At 40.8% G+C, this 20706-nt stretch overlaps 1 protein-coding gene across 2 annotated transcripts in view; it reads right to left on the reverse strand.

Annotated features, from left to right (window-relative positions):
* LOC117678943 (broad substrate specificity ATP-binding cassette transporter ABCG2-like) overlaps positions 1-13268 on the reverse strand; it is a 41038-nt gene extending 27770 nt beyond the window's left edge. For both annotated transcript variants that reach the window (XR_015729213.1, XM_034440461.2), the window contains exons 1-5: positions 12998-13268; positions 9389-9560; positions 5681-5740; positions 3280-3394; positions 575-727 (exon numbers count right to left, since the gene is read on the reverse strand). Coding sequence is in view for 1 of the 2 variants with exons in the window: in XM_034440461.2 (XP_034296352.1) it covers positions 575-727; positions 3280-3394; positions 5681-5740; positions 9389-9560; positions 12998-13025 (528 nt within the window). In the remaining variant the exon portion in view is untranslated. The remainder of the gene's footprint in view (positions 1-574; positions 728-3279; positions 3395-5680; positions 5741-9388; positions 9561-12997) is intronic.
* Between the last annotated feature and the right edge of the window lie 7438 nt (positions 13269-20706).

A 20706-nucleotide genomic window follows, 5' to 3' on the forward strand; every position in this document is an offset into this window, starting at 1 on the left:
TACAGATATGTCTCTGCGTGCCACCTATGGCATGCATCTCATAGGTTCGCCATCACAGCCCTACTGCATTCTCACTTAACCTTATTTTCTTGGTTTTTAACTAGTTAAGTCCAGTTTTGCCACCAAAACATAGTCTGCCTGTGCTATTTTCACGTGGATCCAAGAATGGAAGCAATGCGGATGAGAGGATCCACAACTGCTCATTTTTGCAGGCCCTTCAGCTGCTACATTATGTTAAACTAAGAGTGATACAGCAGCTGCAGACTGGCTGCTTTCTACAAGCTCAGCACAGCCCCAACTGCAGTTCCTATAAATCTCAGGGATCGTTGTTCTTGCAAAATAGAGTAATACTAATGGGCTAAAATTTCTCTCGTGTTCTGATTAGGTCAAAGGTGGACAAACACCAAGCTGTAGCTTACATACAACCCCAGACATATTTTTGCAGATTCCAGAAACAAACCACCCTTTGTAGGTAGTGAGTTTGTACCGTTCTTTATAGGCATAAATATTTACACCGCTAAATGTTGGTACCTCATTTGGCATTTAAAAACTATGCTAATGTATGTATAGATACCTTAGTATCTGCAACTTTGGACAAATCCAATTCCTTGAGAACCTGTTCAACCCTCTGCTTCTTTTCATATTTACTCGTAGATAAAGGTAGCCGAAGGGCTGCTGAAAACATTAAATTTTCTCTGACTGTCAAGGTCCCCATCACGATGTCATCCTTAGAGATTAAAAAAAAAACAACTGAACATTTTCATTTGGATATTAGACTTGTTAGACTGCTATAGTACAATCATTATTAGACACTTAAGAGCAGTGGTGGGTTTCAAAATTTTTTACTACGGGTTCTGTGGGTGTGGCTTGGTGGGTGTGACTTAGTGGGCGTGGCATGGCTTGGTAGGCGTGGCAGGGGAAGGATACTGTAAAATCTCCATTCCCTCCCCACTTCAGGGGAAGGATACTGCAAAATCCCCATGTCCTCCTGATCAGCTGGGACTTGGGAGGCAGAGAATAGATGGGGTGGGGCCAGTCAGAGGTGGTATTTACCGGTTCTCCGAACTACTCAAAATTTCTGCTACCGGTTCTCCAGGACTGGTTAGAACCTGCTGAAACCCACCTCTGCTTAAGAGAGTATTGAGCATTCAAAGCATTCCTTTAAAAACTCTGTGGTTTCATCCCCAAACCCCTAAAACTTTAACCTTAGACTGTCTACTGTTGACCTCACCCCATTCCTAAGAGGTCTGTAAGGGGTGTGCATAAGCGCACCAGTGTGCCTACCGTCCCTGTCCTAATGTTTCCTCTATTTGTATCTATTTTATGTATCCAATCCATGCCTATACTTATTACCTAATATGTTCTTGATTAAATAAATAAACAAACAAATAAACAAACAAACAAACCTACCTACCTCTCAAAGCAGAGATAGATTTTATATTATGACATGCCCCCGCATGCATCGGATTTTCCAAGACTTCCATCCCCCACCCCTGATGTACAGGTAGTTCTCGACTTACAACCACAATTGAGCCCAAAATTTCTGTCACTAAGTAAGACAGTTGTTAAATTAATTTTGCCCCATTTTACATCCTTTCTTAACGGTTGTTAGCAGGGGTGAAATGTAAAATGTGTTACTACCGGTTCTGTGGGCGTGGCTTGGTGGGGGGGAGGGTAATGTGACTGGGTGGGCGTGGCCAACGGGTTTTTTTTAAAACTTTTTTTTTAACTTTTCAAAGCATTTTTTCTAATGCTTTGAAAAGCTTCTGGCGATCAGGCAAGTCAGCTGGGATCGTCAGAGACTTTTCAAAGCATTTTTGTTACCACCTCTTTGGCCAAGAGGTTGCAGAAAAAAAATGCTTTGAAAAGCCTCTGAGGATCCCAGCTGAGCCATGCGATCATCAGAGGCTTTTTTTTTTACTTTTAAAAGCATTTTTTCGTCAGAAGAGGTTGTAGAAAAAATGCTTTTAAAAGTAAAAAAAAAAAGCCTCTGATGATCGTGCGACTCAGCGGAGCATGGTGGGGAGGCACAGGGATTTTTGCTACCGGTTCTCCGAACCACCCGCCGCCATCGCTATTGGATCAGGCAATCCGGTCTGAACCGGGAGCATTTCACCCCTGGTTGTTAGGCGAATCACGACGGTTGTGAAGTTAGTAACATCGTTGTTAAATGAATCTGGCTTGCCCTATTGACTTTGCTTGTCAGAAGATGACCAAAGATACTCATGTGACCGCAGAACACTGCAACTGTCATAAATACGAGTTAGTTGTCAAGTGTGTGGATTTTTATCACGTGAACATGGGGATGCTGCAACGGTTGTAAGAGTGAAAAACCGTCATGTCATTTTTTAAAAAATTGCCTTCGTAACTTGGAATAGTCACTAAATGAACAGTTGTAAGTGTAGGACTACCTGTATTCATTTCTAATTTTATAACCCCTCAGCATTCTTTTAGATTTGATTTCCTCTTCCTGTTTAAATGTTCAGCATCTGTATATTTTGTTTAACAACATTCTTTGTTAGATTCTACAATATAAGCACAGAGTGTTGTGTCCCAACAGTGAGGAGGTTGGGGAGGAACTTGGGCCTGTCCTGGGAGTTAGGGAAAGCTCGGATGAGGGCTCTGCATCAGAGGCAGAGAGGGGGCCAAGGCCATCTGATAGTTATGTACAGCCTCCGGAGTCTGACAGCAGCAAGGCAGAAGAACAGTGGGAGCCTGTTCCCAGCGTGCACATGCGCAGAGCTGCCTGATAACAAGAACAATTAAGAAAACAGGGTCGACTTGGGAGTAAGGCTTGGAGATAATTGGCCCCTCCCATAAGATATAAAAGAAGAGCGAATGGGACGTGAGCTTTTGCAGGAAGCAATTAGTTCATCTGGCCGATTCAAGATTTGAAAATTCTGTTTGTGACTCTGTGCCAAGTTTGGCCTTGCCCTGCGTCTGGCAATTAGCTCTCTGGCAGCGTTCCACGTGCGATAGGTGGGTGTTGATAACCTTCCTCTGGAAGATTGTTTATCAAGCCTTGCAGACCATAAATGAAAGTAATTTACAGCCGTATGAATTAAAGAGGTTTTGCGGGACTAAGATTGTGCTTTATACTTTCTAAGAAAGCCTAGATCAGAACACAGAGGATATTGGAATGTATTCCTGAAGCAAACTGTTCTATTTGGCCAATTTATAATAAATAAACAGCAGTGATTAAGAAATGAAAAGGGGTTCTATACTACAGGCTGCTGGGAAATAAAATGTGTGGATTGTACATTGCAACAAAAGGCTTACCTGTACTACATATCCAGACATGCATTTAAAATGTGTTGGCAGACCCATGCCATCTAACAAAATATCCCCGGATAGCCCCTGGGGATCTTTCCGTGTAGATAAAATGTCCAATAGCCTAAAAGAAAAATAAAACCTATTTCAAGTAAAGTGATTTGAGACCTACATTTCAGGAATACATAATTTGCGGCTTTGCAATCCTTCGAAATCATAATTTATCTGTGCATGCACGCACAGCTGCATGTCAACGGGAGCTTTCAAAACAGCTACATAAGCAGGAGAAATATGGAGTTGTTTTTAACTGTTCAAGAATTCAATTGTTCAAAAAGTCCTGTAAATTTCTAGCTTGGACTGAAACTCTAAAACTTATGAAGGACGGTTGCAGGAACTGGGTATGTCTAGTTTAATGAAAAGAAGGACTAGGAGAGACATCATAGCAGTATTCAATATTTGAGGGGCTGCCACAAAGAAGAAGAGTCCTCCACTCCTCTGCTCTTAACAAAATACCCTATGCCACCAGACTTGAAATTCTGTGTTTAGAAAATTTAGAACTACGCCGCCGTCGTTATGACCGAAGCATAGCTCATAAAATCATCTGCTACAATGTCCTACCTGTCAATGACTACTTCAGCTTCAACCACAACAATACACGAGCACACAATAGATACAAACTTAAAGTGAACCGCTCCACACTCGATTGCAGAAAATACGACTTCAGCAACAGAGTGGTCAATGCCTGGAATGCACTACCTGACTCTATGGTTTCTTCCCCAAACCCCAAAAACTTTAACCTTAGACTGTCTACTGTTGATCTCACCCCATTCCTAAGAGGTCTGTAATGGGCGTGCAAAAGAGCACCGGCATGCCTACCGTCCCTGTCCTAATGTTCCCTTTAATTGTATTCATTTTATGTATTCAATTCATGCTTATACCTATGATGTGAATAAAGTAGGAATTATAGCAAATAAGAAATAATGTGAATAAAATAGGAATCATACAAAGTCAGATACATAAAATCAGATACATGAACTCTGAAGGACCCTCTCTATTCACATTATTATAAGAGAGAATCGTGCTTATTAGAGGCAGCTGAACCCCATTATTGGTAATATATCTTCCGAGGGGCCCTAGCTGTCATCCATCAGGAAAGCTAAGAATGGTGTTCTGGTGGATAACTGACTCTGATAAGGAGAAGAAACTAAGCAATTACATCATAGATTTCCTCATAATTACTTGACCTATGACACTGTGTCAAACACACTGATTCTATATATCTTCTTAATAGAATCAAAACTACGGAAATACAGCTATATGGGAACATCTGAAAGGACATACATAGGAAACAGAAAGTTACTTATTGCTTAAAGTATAGCCATAAATTTCTGCATTTAAACATTACAGCACTTAAGGAAAGTTGTAAACTATAAAGTGATGGGTTAGTAAAGTTGTAGGTTTAATAATTAGTAAAATGATGGGGTAGTAAAATTGTGTAGCCAAAATGATTTTATTAACTAGCATGTAATGGTTTGGTAATTAGTAAAGTGTAATGTAAGTATAATGTATTTATAATGTAACCATATATGGAAGCCGGAAGGGCTCATAGAACTCCTTGTCTTGAAAACATATAAAAACCGTGAAATCATAGCTCCTTTTTGTTCAGATTTGCGAGAACCAAACACTGCACTGAACCTTTGCGCAAATAAAATGCATCTGTCTGACCCAGGAATGTTTTCCAGTCTTTCATTTCTATAACACTTATATATATTATCTAATATGTACTCGACAAAATAAATAAATAAATAAATAAGAGGGGCTCAAGCTATTTTATTTTATTTTATTTTAAATAAATAAAATTAATAAGAGGGGCTCAAACTATTGTTCAAAGCACCTGAGGGCAGGACAAGAAGCAACAGATGGAAACTAATCAAGAAGAGAAGCAACCTAGAACTAAGAACAATTTTTCTGACATTTAGAACAATTAATCAATGGAACAACTTGCCTCCAGAAGTTGTGGATGCTCCAATACTGGAGGTTTTTAAGAAGAGATTGGCCAACCACTTGTCTGAAATGGTATTGGGTTTCCTGCCTGAGCAGGGAGATGGACTAGAACAGGGGTCTCCAACCTTGGCGACTTTAAGCCTGGAGGACTTCAACTCCCAGAATTCCTCAGCCAGCTCCAGGCTTAAAGTTGCCATGGTTGAAGACCCCTGGACTACAAGACCTCCAAGGTCCCTTCCAACTCTATTATTCTGTTATTCTTAGAAAGGTGCCATTTCCCCCCAATTAATAAATATATCCTCTGTGATTGCTGGGACTCACTCAGTGACTGTGACTGTACTAAGTTGCAATATACATTTAATTGGATCATAAAATAGGGCTTTTGTTCCATTATTTTAACACTTACGAAGATTTGCCACAGCCAGTGGGTCCTAGAATTGCATTAAGACCAGGTTTCATGACACCACTGTAAAATAAAATTAGTTTGTTACTCTGGAGATGTTTACTGTATATATACAGTATATTACTAATTACACATTTTGCTTTGTTATCTTAGATTCACAGGCAGATAACATGTGATTATTAGCTATACGTTTCTCATCATTGGAACTGATTACCTTCATCGGTTTCAAAGCTGCTTCTAAATACCTACTGAGTGGTTCTTCAGCATCATTAATGGCACTAAATCACTAAAGGCAGGACAAGAAGCCTTGGTGGCACAGCAGACTACAGTGCTGTTAAGTAGCACCAGCTGCCTGCAATTACTGCAAGTTCAAATCTCACCAGGCTCAAGGTTGATTCAGCCTTCCATCCTTCTGAGGTAGGTAAAATGAGGACCCGGATTGTGGGGGCAATAAGCTGACTTTGTATAAAAAAGAACACCGCTTGGGGGGGGGCAAAAGCCCTGCTAAGCAGGTATATACAAAAGTATGAAGGCTATTGCTTAACGCATTGTAAGCCTCCCTGAGTCTCCGGAGAAGGGCGGCATATAAATCAAACCAATAAATAAATAAATAAATAAATAAATAAGAAACAACAGATGGAAATTAATCAAGGAGAAAAGTAATCTAGAACTAAGGAGAAATTTCCTCATAGTTAGAATAATTAATCCGTGGAACAACTTGCCTCCAGAAGGTATAGATGCTCCAGGGCTGGAAGTTTTTAAGAACAGATTGGACAATCATTTTTCTGAAATGGTATAGGCAGAGGTGAAATCCAAAATTTTTTACTACCAGTTCTGTGGGCGTGGCTTGGTGGGCGTGGTGTGGTGTGGTGTGGCTTGGGCGTGACAGGAGAAGGATACTGCAAATGTCCATTCCCTCCCCACACCTGGGGGAAGGATATTGCAGAATCTCCATTCCCACCCCACTCTGGGGCCAGCATTTGTCAGTTCTCCAAACTGCTCAAAATTTCCGCTACAGGTTCTCCAGAACCTGTCGGAACCTGTTGGATTTCACCCCTGGGTATAGGGTTTCCAGCCTGAGCAGGGGGTTGGACTAGAAGAGCTCCAAGGTCCCTTCCAACTCTGTTATTCTTTTATTCTGTGATCCATGTATGGAGATGACACAGAACCCTAAAGTTCAAACAGTACTTGGGCACTTACTAATTTTGGTTGGACGTTAAAAGCCTAGATCAGCAGTTTGGTTTGGGTTAAGATAGTGAAGATGGAATTGTGCACTGCTTCATCGCCATCAAAGGTTCGAGCAAAACAATCCCGTCAAGCTTTTTAGGATGTTATAGAGCTCTTTCCCTCATTTTTAAGGGCAAAATGAAACTGATAGGAAGCATCAGAAGATACCTCTGCAAATGTAAAGCGCCTATCATTGCAGGTCTGAGAAGAGAGGATGTTGGGAAGCATGTGGAAGCTTTAGGGAGGAAAAGTGAAGCAAACTGGATACTTCACTTTACTACGAGGGACCGTGTGGCTTAACTGAAGCAACCTCAAGGGGATTTTTCACTCAGACCTATCGATTGCAAGTGTCAGAAATGATAAAAGAGGATTTGGCATTGCTTCCTGGAGTGCCTCACTGTGGTGGAACAAAGCCATGTTGCACTGTCTATCTCACCTGAAGACTACATCCTACAACATCAGGGGGAAAGGAATTACCCTAAACAACTGTCCAGGGGTGGGCTTCAAAAATTTTATCAAGGGTTTCTCTGCCCAGTTGCTGGGTGGGCATGGCCATGGTGGCCGTGGCCTAGTCGGCCTCCTGCACCACAGAGGAGGGGTGGGCGTTTCTGCCCTCACCAGGCTCCAGAGACTTTCCTTGAGCTTACAGGAGGACAAAAATGGCTTCCCCAGGCTTCAGAGGCCCTCTGGAGGCCAGAAGCAGGCCCGTTTCCAGCTTCCAGAGGGCCTCCGAAGCCTGGGAGGCCATTTTTCCTGAATTTCTGGTAGGCCCGTTTTTCACCCTCCCCAAGCCTCCATGCGCACCCTGCACTTACCTGCATCCAAAATGGGCTGTGTGGGGACTCCTGGGAGGGGAGGGGAGGGGTGGACGGAGTCAGCTAGGAGTGGGATTTGGGGGTTCTCTGAACTGCACAGAATCTTAGCTAGAGGTTGTCCCGAACCCCTGCGGACCCCCAGCAGCCCACCCCAACAACTGGGGTGCAACTGTTCTTGAAACCCAAACTAGTTCTAGAGCACGAGTATCAAATGTGCAGCATCACGTTGCCGTTATGTAATATATTGTGACGTTTTTTTCCCCTTTGCGGAGCTGGGGAATGACACATCCAGCCCACAGGCCGCCAGTTTGACACCCCTGTTCTAGATGAATGAGAAATGTGCCATGATATTGTGATGAATCTGAAAGATACTGAGAATTAAAAGGACTAATGGAGCTAAGGATACTCTTTCTCAAATTCTTTTTGTGTGCGTGCAGATAAACACACACATCAGGGGTAAAATCTACTTACCTTCCTTACCGGTGCAGAAGTGCACGCACCATGCGCATGTGCTCACTTCACTCATGTGCGTGCATATCACATGCGCACGCACACCTTCTGAGCATGCGCAGAAGGTAAAAAAACATTACTTCCTGGTTAAAACTGGGAAGTAATGACACCCAGGCAGCGATCGCTACCGGATCGCCAAACCACAGGGAAAAATGGCTTCCGGATTGGGAGATCCAGTCCAATCCGGGAGCATTTCACCCCTGACACATATACACACAGCCTTGGGGATAAACAATGACAAGATGACACTCTCTTTTATAGACCAGATAATATTATTCCAAATTAAAAAGCTGTACGAAAAAATATTCCAACCAATTTTAATTTGGCAATGGTAATCATTTCTCAAAATTCAGATGCATAAAGGAATAAACCAGGACTGCATTCTGGCTCCTCTCCTTTTTAACCATTCTTTGAAGTATATAGTTTCTGGTTTGATTAAAAGTGAGTTACATGGCAACAGATCAACAGCTCTATTGTGTCCGTGACATTAAAAAGGCTGGACAAATAATAAACATTCAAAAAGTTCAATAATAATAATAATAATATTAAAAGGCTTGGCACAAATAGTACATTTTTAAAGGCAACAATAAACCACAATTGAATCGGATTTTAAGGAGGGGAGAGGCTACATGTATGTGTTCATGAATTTTTTGTTTGCAGAAATGGCTGGCCATTGTTTACTTTTCGAATGTTTTTCAAATACCCAGCTGTGTCTGCACAATGTGCTCAAAACTGTCAAGATGGCAGCCACAATGGTATGGTGTGATGGAAGCTCTACTCCAATAAAGCAGGAGGAGCTTCCATCGTACCGTTGTAGCTGCCATTTTGGAATTTCATGGTGTTCCCCCATCCAGTGGTGAAATTCAGCTGGTTCTATCCGGCTCAGGTAAACCATTAGCGCTGGCGGCGGGAGCTCCATCCACCCACCCGGACATCATCGTGTCCCTTTTTTGACCCTCTGCACATGCACAGAAGGCTCTGTACATGTGTGGAAGAGGCGCACACGAGCACTCACATTTGTGAACTGGTAGCGAAGGTAAGTGAATTTCGCCCCTGCCCCCATCCAAATCCTAACCAAGCCTGACCCTGTTTAGCTTCCCAGTCCAGACAAATTTAACCCACTGCACCCCACTAAAACCCCTCCTCAGTTAAAACTTACCTGACATTGAACAAAATGTTTTTCTTAATTTCTTTTCGAAAGCCCAGGTAACCCGTCTTGAATTTCACAAAATAGGAAACATTGTAAAAGGTCACGGTACTTCCTTCTATAGTCATCTTGTTGGAGAAAGTAACCTTTCTCTTCGATATGTCAATTATGCTTTTGTCAGGATCTTGAAAAAAACAGAAGGAATGATTGGAAACACCATGGCAGATCTGAAGAGAACAAGGTGGCGGAAGTAATAATTGGCTATCGGATATACACTACGGAATAATACACGTCTCATGCTAAAATAAGGTTGAATGAACCATGGCTTACCATCATAAAAACAATTAGATATTTGTATCTGGGTAACCGTATCGCCGTTGAAAAATGGCCTCCAACGAAAGCCTTAATGCAATATTGTACATCTTCGTTTTAAAAGAAAATATAATGAAAGTGCTTGTGGGAGGTTGTATGTGGCTAACAGCCCATCCATACCATAAAACAAACAATACCTTAATGGCTGGAAATACCCAGCGCATTAAACCCAAATCAAACATCTATGGGTCAGTTCAGTTCTTGAAGAAAAACCTATCTGAATGACATCCTTATGTTTGCAAGTACTTGGATATTTCTTTTATAATTCTGTGGCACCTCAGCTTATGCAAATGTGACATGGGAGAATCAGATGATCAAGAACCAGGCACAAGAAGAGTTTTCAATTATTCAGGAAGCCTTTGTACACGTATCAAATATTATTTATTTATATTTCTGTACAGGTAGTCCCTGGCTTACAACAGTTCATTTCCCTGATCGTTCGAAGTTACAACGGCACTGAAAAAAATGACTTACAACCATTTTTTTTACACTTATGATGATTGTAGGATCCTCACGTGATCAAAATTCAGACTTTTGGCAACTGACTCATATTTATGACAGTTGTAGTGTCCCGGAGGGGGGGGGTCATGTGATCCTCTTTTGCGGCCTTCTGACAAGCAAAGTCAATGGAGTCAAAAGTCAATGGCAAAGCTCACTTAACACGTGTCTCGCTTAGTAACAATTGTGGCTCAATTGTGGTCGTAACTTGAGGACTAACTGTATACAGTTTTGGAACACAGAGGCTTGTGTTAGCAAACAACGAGCAAAAAGCAATAAAATATTCACATCCCTGTTAAAGAATGGCTCTTCCTGAAGGTGAGCTCATTACTAAAATATTACATGGTTTGCCCTTCTGTCCCTAACTGATAAGGCTGGTCATTAACTACACAGAACTATATAGCTAATTAATCTGCAATAGAAAAGGGGAGGAAACCCTGAGTCAACTCCTGGCCTGGTAAAACCCCTTGATAAGACTAGCCTTCCAGGAATTTTAGGTTAAGGATGTGAAGCTCAAGAATGAGAGGCCCAAAGAGGGAACATCTAAGAACAGAAGTGAAGCAAAATGAAGAGTTTTTTTTTTCTTCTCAACAAAATGGAGTTGCTCTGGCAAAAACTAGCTATACCAGTCCTACAGTGTGTTATCAGTTAATATGAATGAATATAAACTGTGTTTCCCCAAAAATAAGACCCTGTCTTATATTTTTTTGAACCCCAAAATAAGCCCTTGGCCTTATTTGGGGGGAGGTCTTATTATTTTGGGGCGCATGGAGGAAACCAGAGGAAATGGCGGGGACTGGCTACGCATGCATTTAAATTTTTTGGGGGAGGGATTATTTTCGGGCGGGGGTTATTTTAGGGCATGCGCTCAAAAGCCCAATTGGGCTTATTATCAGGGGATGTCTTATTTTCAGGGAAACAGGATATGTGTGTGTGTGTGTGTGTGTGTGTATGTATATGTGTGTGTGTGTATTCATATTATATATTAATTCATATTATAGTTAATATGAATTAATAATAAAAATTGCCACTCAATGCATGCACAGATTTCAGGCAGAGGAAAAAAACATGCCCTGAGTAGATGGCTCAGTGGCTAAGACACTGAGCTCATCAATCAGAAATGTCGGCAGTTCGGTGGTTCGAACCCCTAGTACAGGTCTCCTGCGTAAACAGGGGGTTGGACTAGATGACCTCCAACTCTGTTCCTGTTACAGCCCGACTCCAGATGGGCCAGTGGTCTATGAAGACCATCTGCTAAACCTGGTGAGCGAGCTCAGCCATATTCTCAGCTCTCAGTATATAAATGGATCATAAACTAATTGAACTCACCACCCAACGCACTGAGGGATTACACAAATCAAATGAGCCTAAAAGCACAGAACACAGTTTTGCATCTTGTAGGACGGACCTGCCTTTACAAATCAAAAAAAAAAAGTACCTCAAAATGAACTTTTAAGAGTACAGCAACAATAATGGTGGCCACCAGAGCCATCATCATCATCATCATCATCATCATCATCATCATCATCATCATCATTATTATTATTATTATTATTATTATTTTATTATTATTTAATCTTTAGTAAGATTCACAGCCTTTGAGGCTGGTTAATAGCTCAGCAGCTCGAGTCCCAACCAAGGACCTAGGAACTGTTAAGGTATCGTCGGAGGATGTAAGCTGTTCCGAGTAAGGTGGTTTGTTGTAGAGTCAAAATGTTCAAGTCCGGTAAATTTAGAATTTCTAAATAGCGGGGTAGCCCTTTGGGTATTGCTCCAAGGGCTCCAATTACAATCAGGACAACACACGATTTCTTTTTCCACAGTCACTCAACTTCAATTTGCAAGTCCCGGTACTTTGTGATTTTTTTCTTGCTGCTTATCTTTAATCCGTGCATCACCAGGTATTGCAATGTCAATGAACCATACTTTTTTCTTTTCAACTATTGTTATGTCAGGTGTATTGTGGACCAAGTGCCTGTCAGTCTAAATCCTAAAGTCCCACAAGAAGAAGAAGAAGAATTAATAATAATAATAATAATAATAATAATAATAATAATAATAATAATAATAATAATCTTATTCTTAAGAAAATAAGAAACTCAAGATCTTGTGTTAAACAACCACCTTACTCGGAACAGCTTACATCCTCCGACGATACCTTAACAGTTCCTAGGTCCTTGGTTAGGACTCGAGCTGCTGAGCTATTAACCAGCCTCAAAGGCTGTGAATCTCACTAAAGATTAAATTATTATTCTTATTATTCTTATTATGATTCTTATTATGATTCTTATTATGATTCTTATGATTCTTATTATGATTCTTATTATTATTCTTATTATTATTATTTATTGGTTAATCTTTAGTGAGATTCACAGCCTTTGAGGCTGGTTAATAGCTCAGCAGCTCGAGTCCTAACCAAGGACCTAGGAACTGTTAAGGTTGTTGTTGTTATTATTATTATTATTATTATTATTATTATTATTATTATTATTATTATTATTATTATTATTATTATTATTATTATTATTATTATTATTCCTCCTGAACCTATAGCAACTTTTGAAGCTGTGTGGACTTCAACTCCCAAGCCTGGGAATTCTGGGCGTTGAAGAAGTCCCAACACAGGTTTTAAAGTTGCCAAAGTTGAGAAAAGGGGGGGGGGGCTCTGCAGAGAAGAAACAAAGAGATATAGACAAACTGTAACTTGGGGAAGGGCTTGGGGGGGGAATAAAAAAGGCGGGATCGGCGTACAGGGAACGTTTTTCTCCATCTCATTCATATCATCATCTAGTTGCCGTCCGGATGAAGGAAACCCGGCCAAAGGCACCAGATTGCAGGAGGCTGGGCTTATCTGGCAGCAATCCCGAAACCGACTCCTGGCCCTTCGCCTCCTACGGTTAAGCCTCCGGGCCGCCCTCCCTCTTGCTTTTACCGGGACGTTTAAGAAGCGACTGACGGGAGGCGGAGAGGCGCTCCGAGCGAAGGCGGGCCGCGGAATGGAGCCCCGCCGAGCCTTGCCGGGGAAGGCGAGAGATGCAGCCGCCTGGTGCTACCCAGGCTCGGTAACGGTTGCCCCCGTGGCTGCGTTCCAGCGGCGGCCCCTCCCTCCGTGCAGCCTTCCTCCGAAGGCTGGGCGAAGCCGAGCACCGGAAGCGCAGCGCTCATGTTAATTCATCATGAATGTGAATTAATGAACCATCAATGTTAATGCAGCCCAGGATTGCAGTCGGTTTTTGGTGGGTATGTGGGGGGCAGCTGCAATGTGCTGCCAAATGCGACCCTAGGCTGCATGAACAGAGGGATAGAATCAAGACCAAAGAAGTGATGCTACCGCTTTTTATAGTTGTAATAAAGTAACAACTAAGACGCACTTTTCTTTCCTTTTTTTAAGAATAGCATAGAATTACTTTATTGGCCAAAGGTGATTGGACACACAAGGAATTTGTCTTTGGTGGGTATGCTCTCAGTGTACATAAAAGAAACATTCCTCAAGAATCATAAGGTACAACACTTAATGATAGACATAGGGTACAAATAAGCAATCAAATCGTATTAGGAAACAGTCAATATAAACCGTAAGGATACCAGCAACAAGGGTACAGTCATACAGTCATAAGTGGGAGGAGATGGGTGATAGGAATGATGAGAAGATTAATAGTAGTGCAGACTTAATAACTAGTTTGACGGCGTTTTATTTATTTATTTTTTATTTATTTATTTATTTTAATTTGATTTATATGCCGCCCTTCTCCGAAGACTCAGGGCGGCTTACAATGTGCTCAGCAATAGCCTTCATCCTTTTGTATATTTATACAAAGTCAGCTTATTGCCCCCACAACTCGGTCCTCAACCAATTTATTTATTGGTTCGATTTATATGCCGCCCTTTTCCGGAGATTCAGGGCGGCTTACAATGCGTTAAGCAATAGCCTTCATACTTTTGTATATACCTGCTTAGTAGGGCTTTCGGGGGGCCCCAAGCGGTGTTTTTTTTATACAAAGTCAGTTTATTGCCCCCACAAACTGGGTCCTCATTTTACCTACCACGAAAGGATGGAAGGCTGAGTCAACCTTGAGCCTGGTGAGATTTGAACTTGCAGTTATTGCAGGCAGCTGGTGTTACTTAACAGTGCTTTAGTTTGCTGTGCCACCAAGGCGTTGAGGGAATTATTTGTTTAACAGAGAGATGGAGTAGTGCAGAGGTGGGTTTCAGCAGGTTCTGACCAGTTCTGGAGAAACGGTAGCGGAAATTTTGAGTAGTTCGGAGAATGGGTAGTAAAAATTGTGACTGACCCCACCCCAATCTATTCTCTGCCTCCCAAGTCCCAGCTGATCGGGAGGAAATGGGGATTTTGCAGTAATCTTCCCCTGGATTGGGGACGGAATGGAGATTTTACAGTATCCTTCCCCTGGAGTGAGGTGGGAACGGAGATTTTACAGCATCATTCCCCTGCCATGCCCACTAAGCCATGCCACGCCCACCAAGCCACACCCACAGAACCGGTAGTAAATTTTTTTGAAACCCATTACCGGAGTAGTGTATCCAGTTTCGGTCACTGCAATATGGGGGAAAAAATGTTGAGACCTTGGAAAGAGTGCAGATAAGAGCAACAAAGATGATTTTGGATGGGTGGGCACTGAAGGCTAAAACATACAAAGAACTTTTGCAGGAATTGGATATGTCTAGTCTAGTGAAAAGAAGAACTAGGAGTGACATGATAGCAAGAAGAACTGGGGTGACAAGATAGCGGTGTTCCAATATTTGAGGGGCTGCCACAAAGAAGAGGGGGGGTGTCAACCCATTTCCCAAAGCACCAGAAGGCAAGACAAGAAGTAATGGATGGAAACCGAACAAAGAGAGAAGCAACCTGGAACTAAGGAGAAATTTCCTGACAGTAAGAACTATCAACCAATGGAACAGCTGGCCTTCAGAAGAAGGCTTTTAAGAAGAGACCAGACAGCCATTTATCTGAAATGGTATGGGGGTAATGGGATTGGACTAGATGACCTCTGAGGTCCCTTCCAACTTTGTTGTTCTGGTGTGGCAGTGCCAAATGTGTGTGGAAGGTGTGTAGCAATGGTGAAAGACTACTTGGGATGCGCAGAGCTCTGAGTGTTAATGGGGTTGGGATGCCCAGAAGCAGAAGGGATTAAACCTTTATCCCCCACAATTTTAGATCTTGACAACATGGAATATCAGTGAGGGTTTTTTTTTTCCATTAGGTCAAGTGAAAATGAATTCAAGGCCAAGTGAATGCAACCCTCATTCCAGGTCTGTAAATCTATAGTAGTGTTGTCTTTTTATTATAATAAGATACTGCAATCTTCTTTTTCCAGAATCCAGTGTTCAGTGTTGTTCAGGGATTCCAGTGCTTTTCATCTAACCCAGGGTCCCCAAATCCGGCAGCTTTAAGACTTGTGGACTTCAACTCCACAAGTTGGAGAATTCTGGGTGGAGAATTCTGGGAGTTGAAGTCCACAAGTCTTAAAGCTGCCAAGTTTGAAGACCTCTCTGATCTAACCGATAAGCTCCAAATGTTTGGTATGAAAAACCAAACATTTGAAAAACCACATCGCATCAATATCTTTAAATCTTTTTTTTTTAAATAAAATGTTTTATTGTTTCCAAGGTAACAGAAAAAGAAGAAAAAGACACAAAGATACATATATTATCAAAACAAGGCATAACAGGTGCTTAAAAAAATCAATGAAAAAATACAACAGGAAAAAACTAAAATGTAGAATATATCGGTAGTTTTGACTTGCTAACTGGTCCTTTGTACTGTTTAAAATTACAACAGATTTTTTTTAAAAAGCTACTTAAGAGCCATCCTTGAGGTTCTGACTGCAGCCCTCCCTCACTTGATTGCATTTCAAGTGGTTGGCAAAACGGCTTGCAGCTTCCTCTGGTCACGTGACAACGATTCGTGAGGTATTTTTGTGGGTTTCCAGCAAAAAATGTCTATTGGATAAACAGGATTCATTTAAGAACCATGTGATTCACTTAACAACTCTGTAATTTGTTACATAACCATGGTAACTTGCTTTACAACCATGGTAAAAATGGCTGTAAAATCTGGTCCTATCCCATAATACATCAACATAGTACGCAGAGGTCTTCAAACTTGGCAGCTTTAAGACTTGTGGACTTCAACTCCCAAAATTCCGCAGCCAGCATAGCTGGCTGGAGAATTCTGAGAGTTGAAGTCCACAAATCTTAAAGCTGCCAAGTTTGAAGATCTCTGTAGCACAGGGTCCATTGTGATTGTAAGTCAAGGATTACCTGTAATATGTTGTTACAAAAGTAAGCCCGAATAAACTTGCTATTTATGAGTGGGTTGCCTATAAACATAGATTTTGTATGGATAAATATAATGAATAGTATTGAGGTAGTCCTCAATTTACAACCACAATTGAGCCCAAAATTTCCATTATTAAGCAAGGCACTTTTTAAATAAGTTTTGCTCCATTTTAGGACCTGTTCTTCCACAGCTGTTAAGCATATCAATGCAATGATTTTGCTTAACGGCTTATTAAGTGAAGCATGCAGTCATTACATTCGTGAACCTGGTTTCCCCCCCCCCTCGTTGACTTTGCTTATCAGAAGGTTGCAGAAGGAGATCACATGATCCCTGGACACTGCAACAAGCGCCCAAATTTTGATCACGTGACAGTGGGGATGCTGCAATGCTCATAAGTGTGGAAACTAGTCATAAGTCACTTTTTTCAGTGCTGCTGTAACTTTGAACGGTCACTAAACGAATGGTTTGTAAGTTGAGGTCTACCTGTATGGAATTTATTTGTACAAAATACAATAGGTTAGAAAAAGCATGGTAGTTACACACACACTTGCATAGTGATTGCATTAGAACAGGGCTGTGAAACTCCCAGCCCGCGGGCCAGATGCATCACGTACTGGCCACGCTCACTCCCGGTTTAGCGAAGAGGGGGGGAAGTCCCGATACGTCACATGACGACACCATGACGACGTGAGTTTGAAACCCCTGCATTAGATATTTATATATAGAATTGTAACTGTTTGCTATTGTAACGACATATTGTACATTAATATTTTTAAATCTTCTTACTCTTTCTAATGCCTTGTAACAAACTTTATAACATTAAATCATATCAGGACAACGACTGCATAACCTTTTATCAGTTCATACTTCTAGCCAATGGTGGGATTCAAGTAATTTAACAACCGGTTCTCTGTCCTAATGATTTCTTCCAATAACCAGTTTGCCAAACTGCTCAGAAAGTTAACAACCAGTTCTCCCAAAACTGCTTCTAGCCAAATGGAGCTGCTGGCCAACTTTTTCTAAACCTTTTCTTCTGGGTCCAATAAACATTAAAAATCATATTATAATAACAAGGAACCTGGTTAATAACTTAAGACAAGTTAACTATTGATTATTAATATAGAATATTCCATCTCTCCTTTGCAGAGTTTTTACAAACAACCAATATCAATCATAATAATATATTTGTCTAAAGAACTATAGATCTGGAAATTGTAAAGTACATTTTTCAATAATAATAATATTACAAGAGTTGTAGACCTGGTAATAAGTCCGGACCAGACTATGAAATCAAAAGAAGCTTTAATCAAATCGCCTTTCTGTAGCTTAGGCAATCCAAATGCTTTTTGCAATAATAAACTCCAGATGGTTGAAAAGTTTTGTTGGCAATAAATTGAACTAAAGTGCAGTGTTATTAATCCATGAACTTTTATATGTACATAGATACGTGAGCTTTGTAAAATAGAATTAGCCCAAAGGTATAAAATTCACGAACGAAGAATCAACATCATACTTCTTTATATGCCTAGTAGCCTTCAGTATTGGAAATACAACTGAATTTTGGCCAGAAGAAAGAACCAAGATACTGCCAAAGTATTAAAAAGTTAACATAGTCATATAGTTTTCATTTCCTCAGTTTTAAATTCCACAAAGAAAATAGAAGGGAAAACATATACTTAGTGATAAAACCGAAGATTGAGGAAGTTAAAATTTCCATTATCATGTAAAACTCATCAATGGCACAATTAGGTTTGTCCTTCCCAAATGCTAAAAATCCATTAAAGGTAGTAACAAAGGAATCTGTATATATCTCAGTCTTAAAGCAATGTTCATTTTTAACATTTATCTTTACCTATCTATGAAGTCATTTTTAATTATCACTTTATATCAATGTTGATGTGAGGCAGGGGCATATGTCAGGGCTGTCAATAACGTCAGAAAGTGATTTATTATATGGATCACAAGACCCAGTTTGGAGTAGTAGTTAAGGCATCATGTTAGAAATCTGAGTTCTAGTCTCATGCTGGACATCAAGCCAGCTGGGTGACCTTAGGCCAGTCACTTTCTCTCAGCCCTGGGAAGAAGACAATAGCAAATCACTTCTGAAGAAATCTTGTCAAGAAAACTGTTGACTTCTCTAGGCAGTCTCTGAGAACTGGACAAGTTCGAACAAAAGAAAAAAAATGCATCGTATATGTTAAAAAGGGGGACAGTTTCGATCAACCATTTGTGCCTTATATTGACATCGGTGTTGGACACCCTTAATATGTTTTGATATAAAGCAGGGATTCCTTAACTTTTTGTTACCAAAAGGTTAAAATGCAGTGCTTTTCTATTCATAGGAGGTCCCAACTATCACTGTTTTAAATTTAAGGTCTGGTAATTCAATCTCTGGCTTCCAAAAAGGTCATGAGAAAAAAATACTCCGTGAAGTAAGCTTAAATGCAACAGTGCACTGGAATAAAACGTGTATGCTGTGCCTATAGATAATATATCATTTGAATTGGAAACCACCTATTATCCCAACATACTATGCACATTTTTATATCAAGGTTTTCCCATATATTCACAGGTTTTCAGTGTGTAGAGAGATAATTCTCATTCTATGCATTGCACACAAAGTACAATCCATAACAATGGATTGAAAATGTTTTGCAGCCTGTAAATAACAAACAAAAATGTCATGTTTCCATTCTTTTGTGGCAACTAATAAAATTTGAAGCAAAATTTGACAGAAAAATAGTGTTTAGCGTGTTTGCAATTTTTGTTACCTTTTATGCCTTATTTTATTTTATATGTTCTACTTTGTGGATTGTATCCTCTAGGCTTTATTTACTAAGAGCAGGGGTGGGATTGAAAAATTTTAGCAACCAGTTCTCTGCCCAGTTGCTGGGTGGGTGTGACCATGGGGTGTGGCCTACTCAGCCTCCTGCACCATGGCGAGGGGGGGCTTTTCACCCTCCCCAGGCTCCAAAGGCTTTTGTTGAGCCTCCGGGAGGGCGTAAACAGCCTCCCCTGGGCTCCGGTGGCCCTCCGGAGGCCGGAAATGAGCCCATTTCCAGACTTCCGGAACTTCAGAGAGGCCCATTTTTCACCCTCCCAGAGCCTCTGCACAGGCCCTGCACTTACCTCGCATCCAAAACGGACCACATGGAGACTCCTGGGAGGGGAGGGGCAGGCAGGGCCAGCCAGTCCTTGCAACTACCAGTTCGGCAAACCAGATATAAAATTAGCATCTGGTTCGCCTAAACTGGTCCGAACCGGTTGAATCACACCCCTGACTAAGACTTACTTGATCTGGATCACTGATCTGTAATAAAGAATTGGATTGGTATGGTTTGAATTGGACAGGTTATTTAAGCAACCTTTTGTGCAATTGTAGAGCAGTATGGAGTTAGCACTGAAGAAAATATATGGCAGTCATTAGGAAAACATGAATGCAGGAAAACAGGAAGGTGTACAAAAGATACTCAAGATTGCCTTGCCTAGAGTCTCTCTGATGTAAGAGAGAACAAAGAACTGCTGTTCAAGCTTTCGGGATTGTTATAGTCTAAATCAAGCTACATCTTATCTGTACATTGCCCAAAGTCAATGAGGGAGATGGGCAATTCCAAAATTTGATAAATAAAAATAAGCAATAATAAACACTATCAATAAAGTAGAGTTTTAGTATTTCTTGTGGTATCGTCACTAGTCCTGGTTTATCTCCAATGGCTTGGTTACACTTCATGATTATACTTCAGACCATGAATCGCTTACTATCCTGTTTGTTGAGAAATATGATTAATCTGGAATTAAGCATTTCAGAACCATTTAGTATCTGGAAAAGAATTAAACACACACAGTGGTACCTTGTTACTCAACTGCTTTGAAACTCATAGAATTTGGTACTCAATGCATTTTGACATGAACATTTTGTTCTGGTACTCATCATTTGTTTGGTACTCAACACACAAGCTAGAAGTTGTTGCTGTCAGCTGCCTTACTGGGAAAAATTTCTTTGGTACTCATTATTTTTGGTACCCATCATGCCTCCTGAAACCAATTAACAAGGAGTACCAAGGTATATATTTGATTATTTGAAAAATAACCTGAAAACCTATTTTTAAATGGTAGCATTTCCCTTCTAGGAATTATTTATGTTCGAATCAAGGATTAA

Source organism: Pantherophis guttatus, chromosome 8, assembly GCF_059756535.1.
Source record: "Pantherophis guttatus breed Tessera chromosome 8, ASM5975653v1, whole genome shotgun sequence".
NCBI lineage: Eukaryota > Metazoa > Chordata > Lepidosauria > Squamata > Colubridae > Pantherophis > Pantherophis guttatus.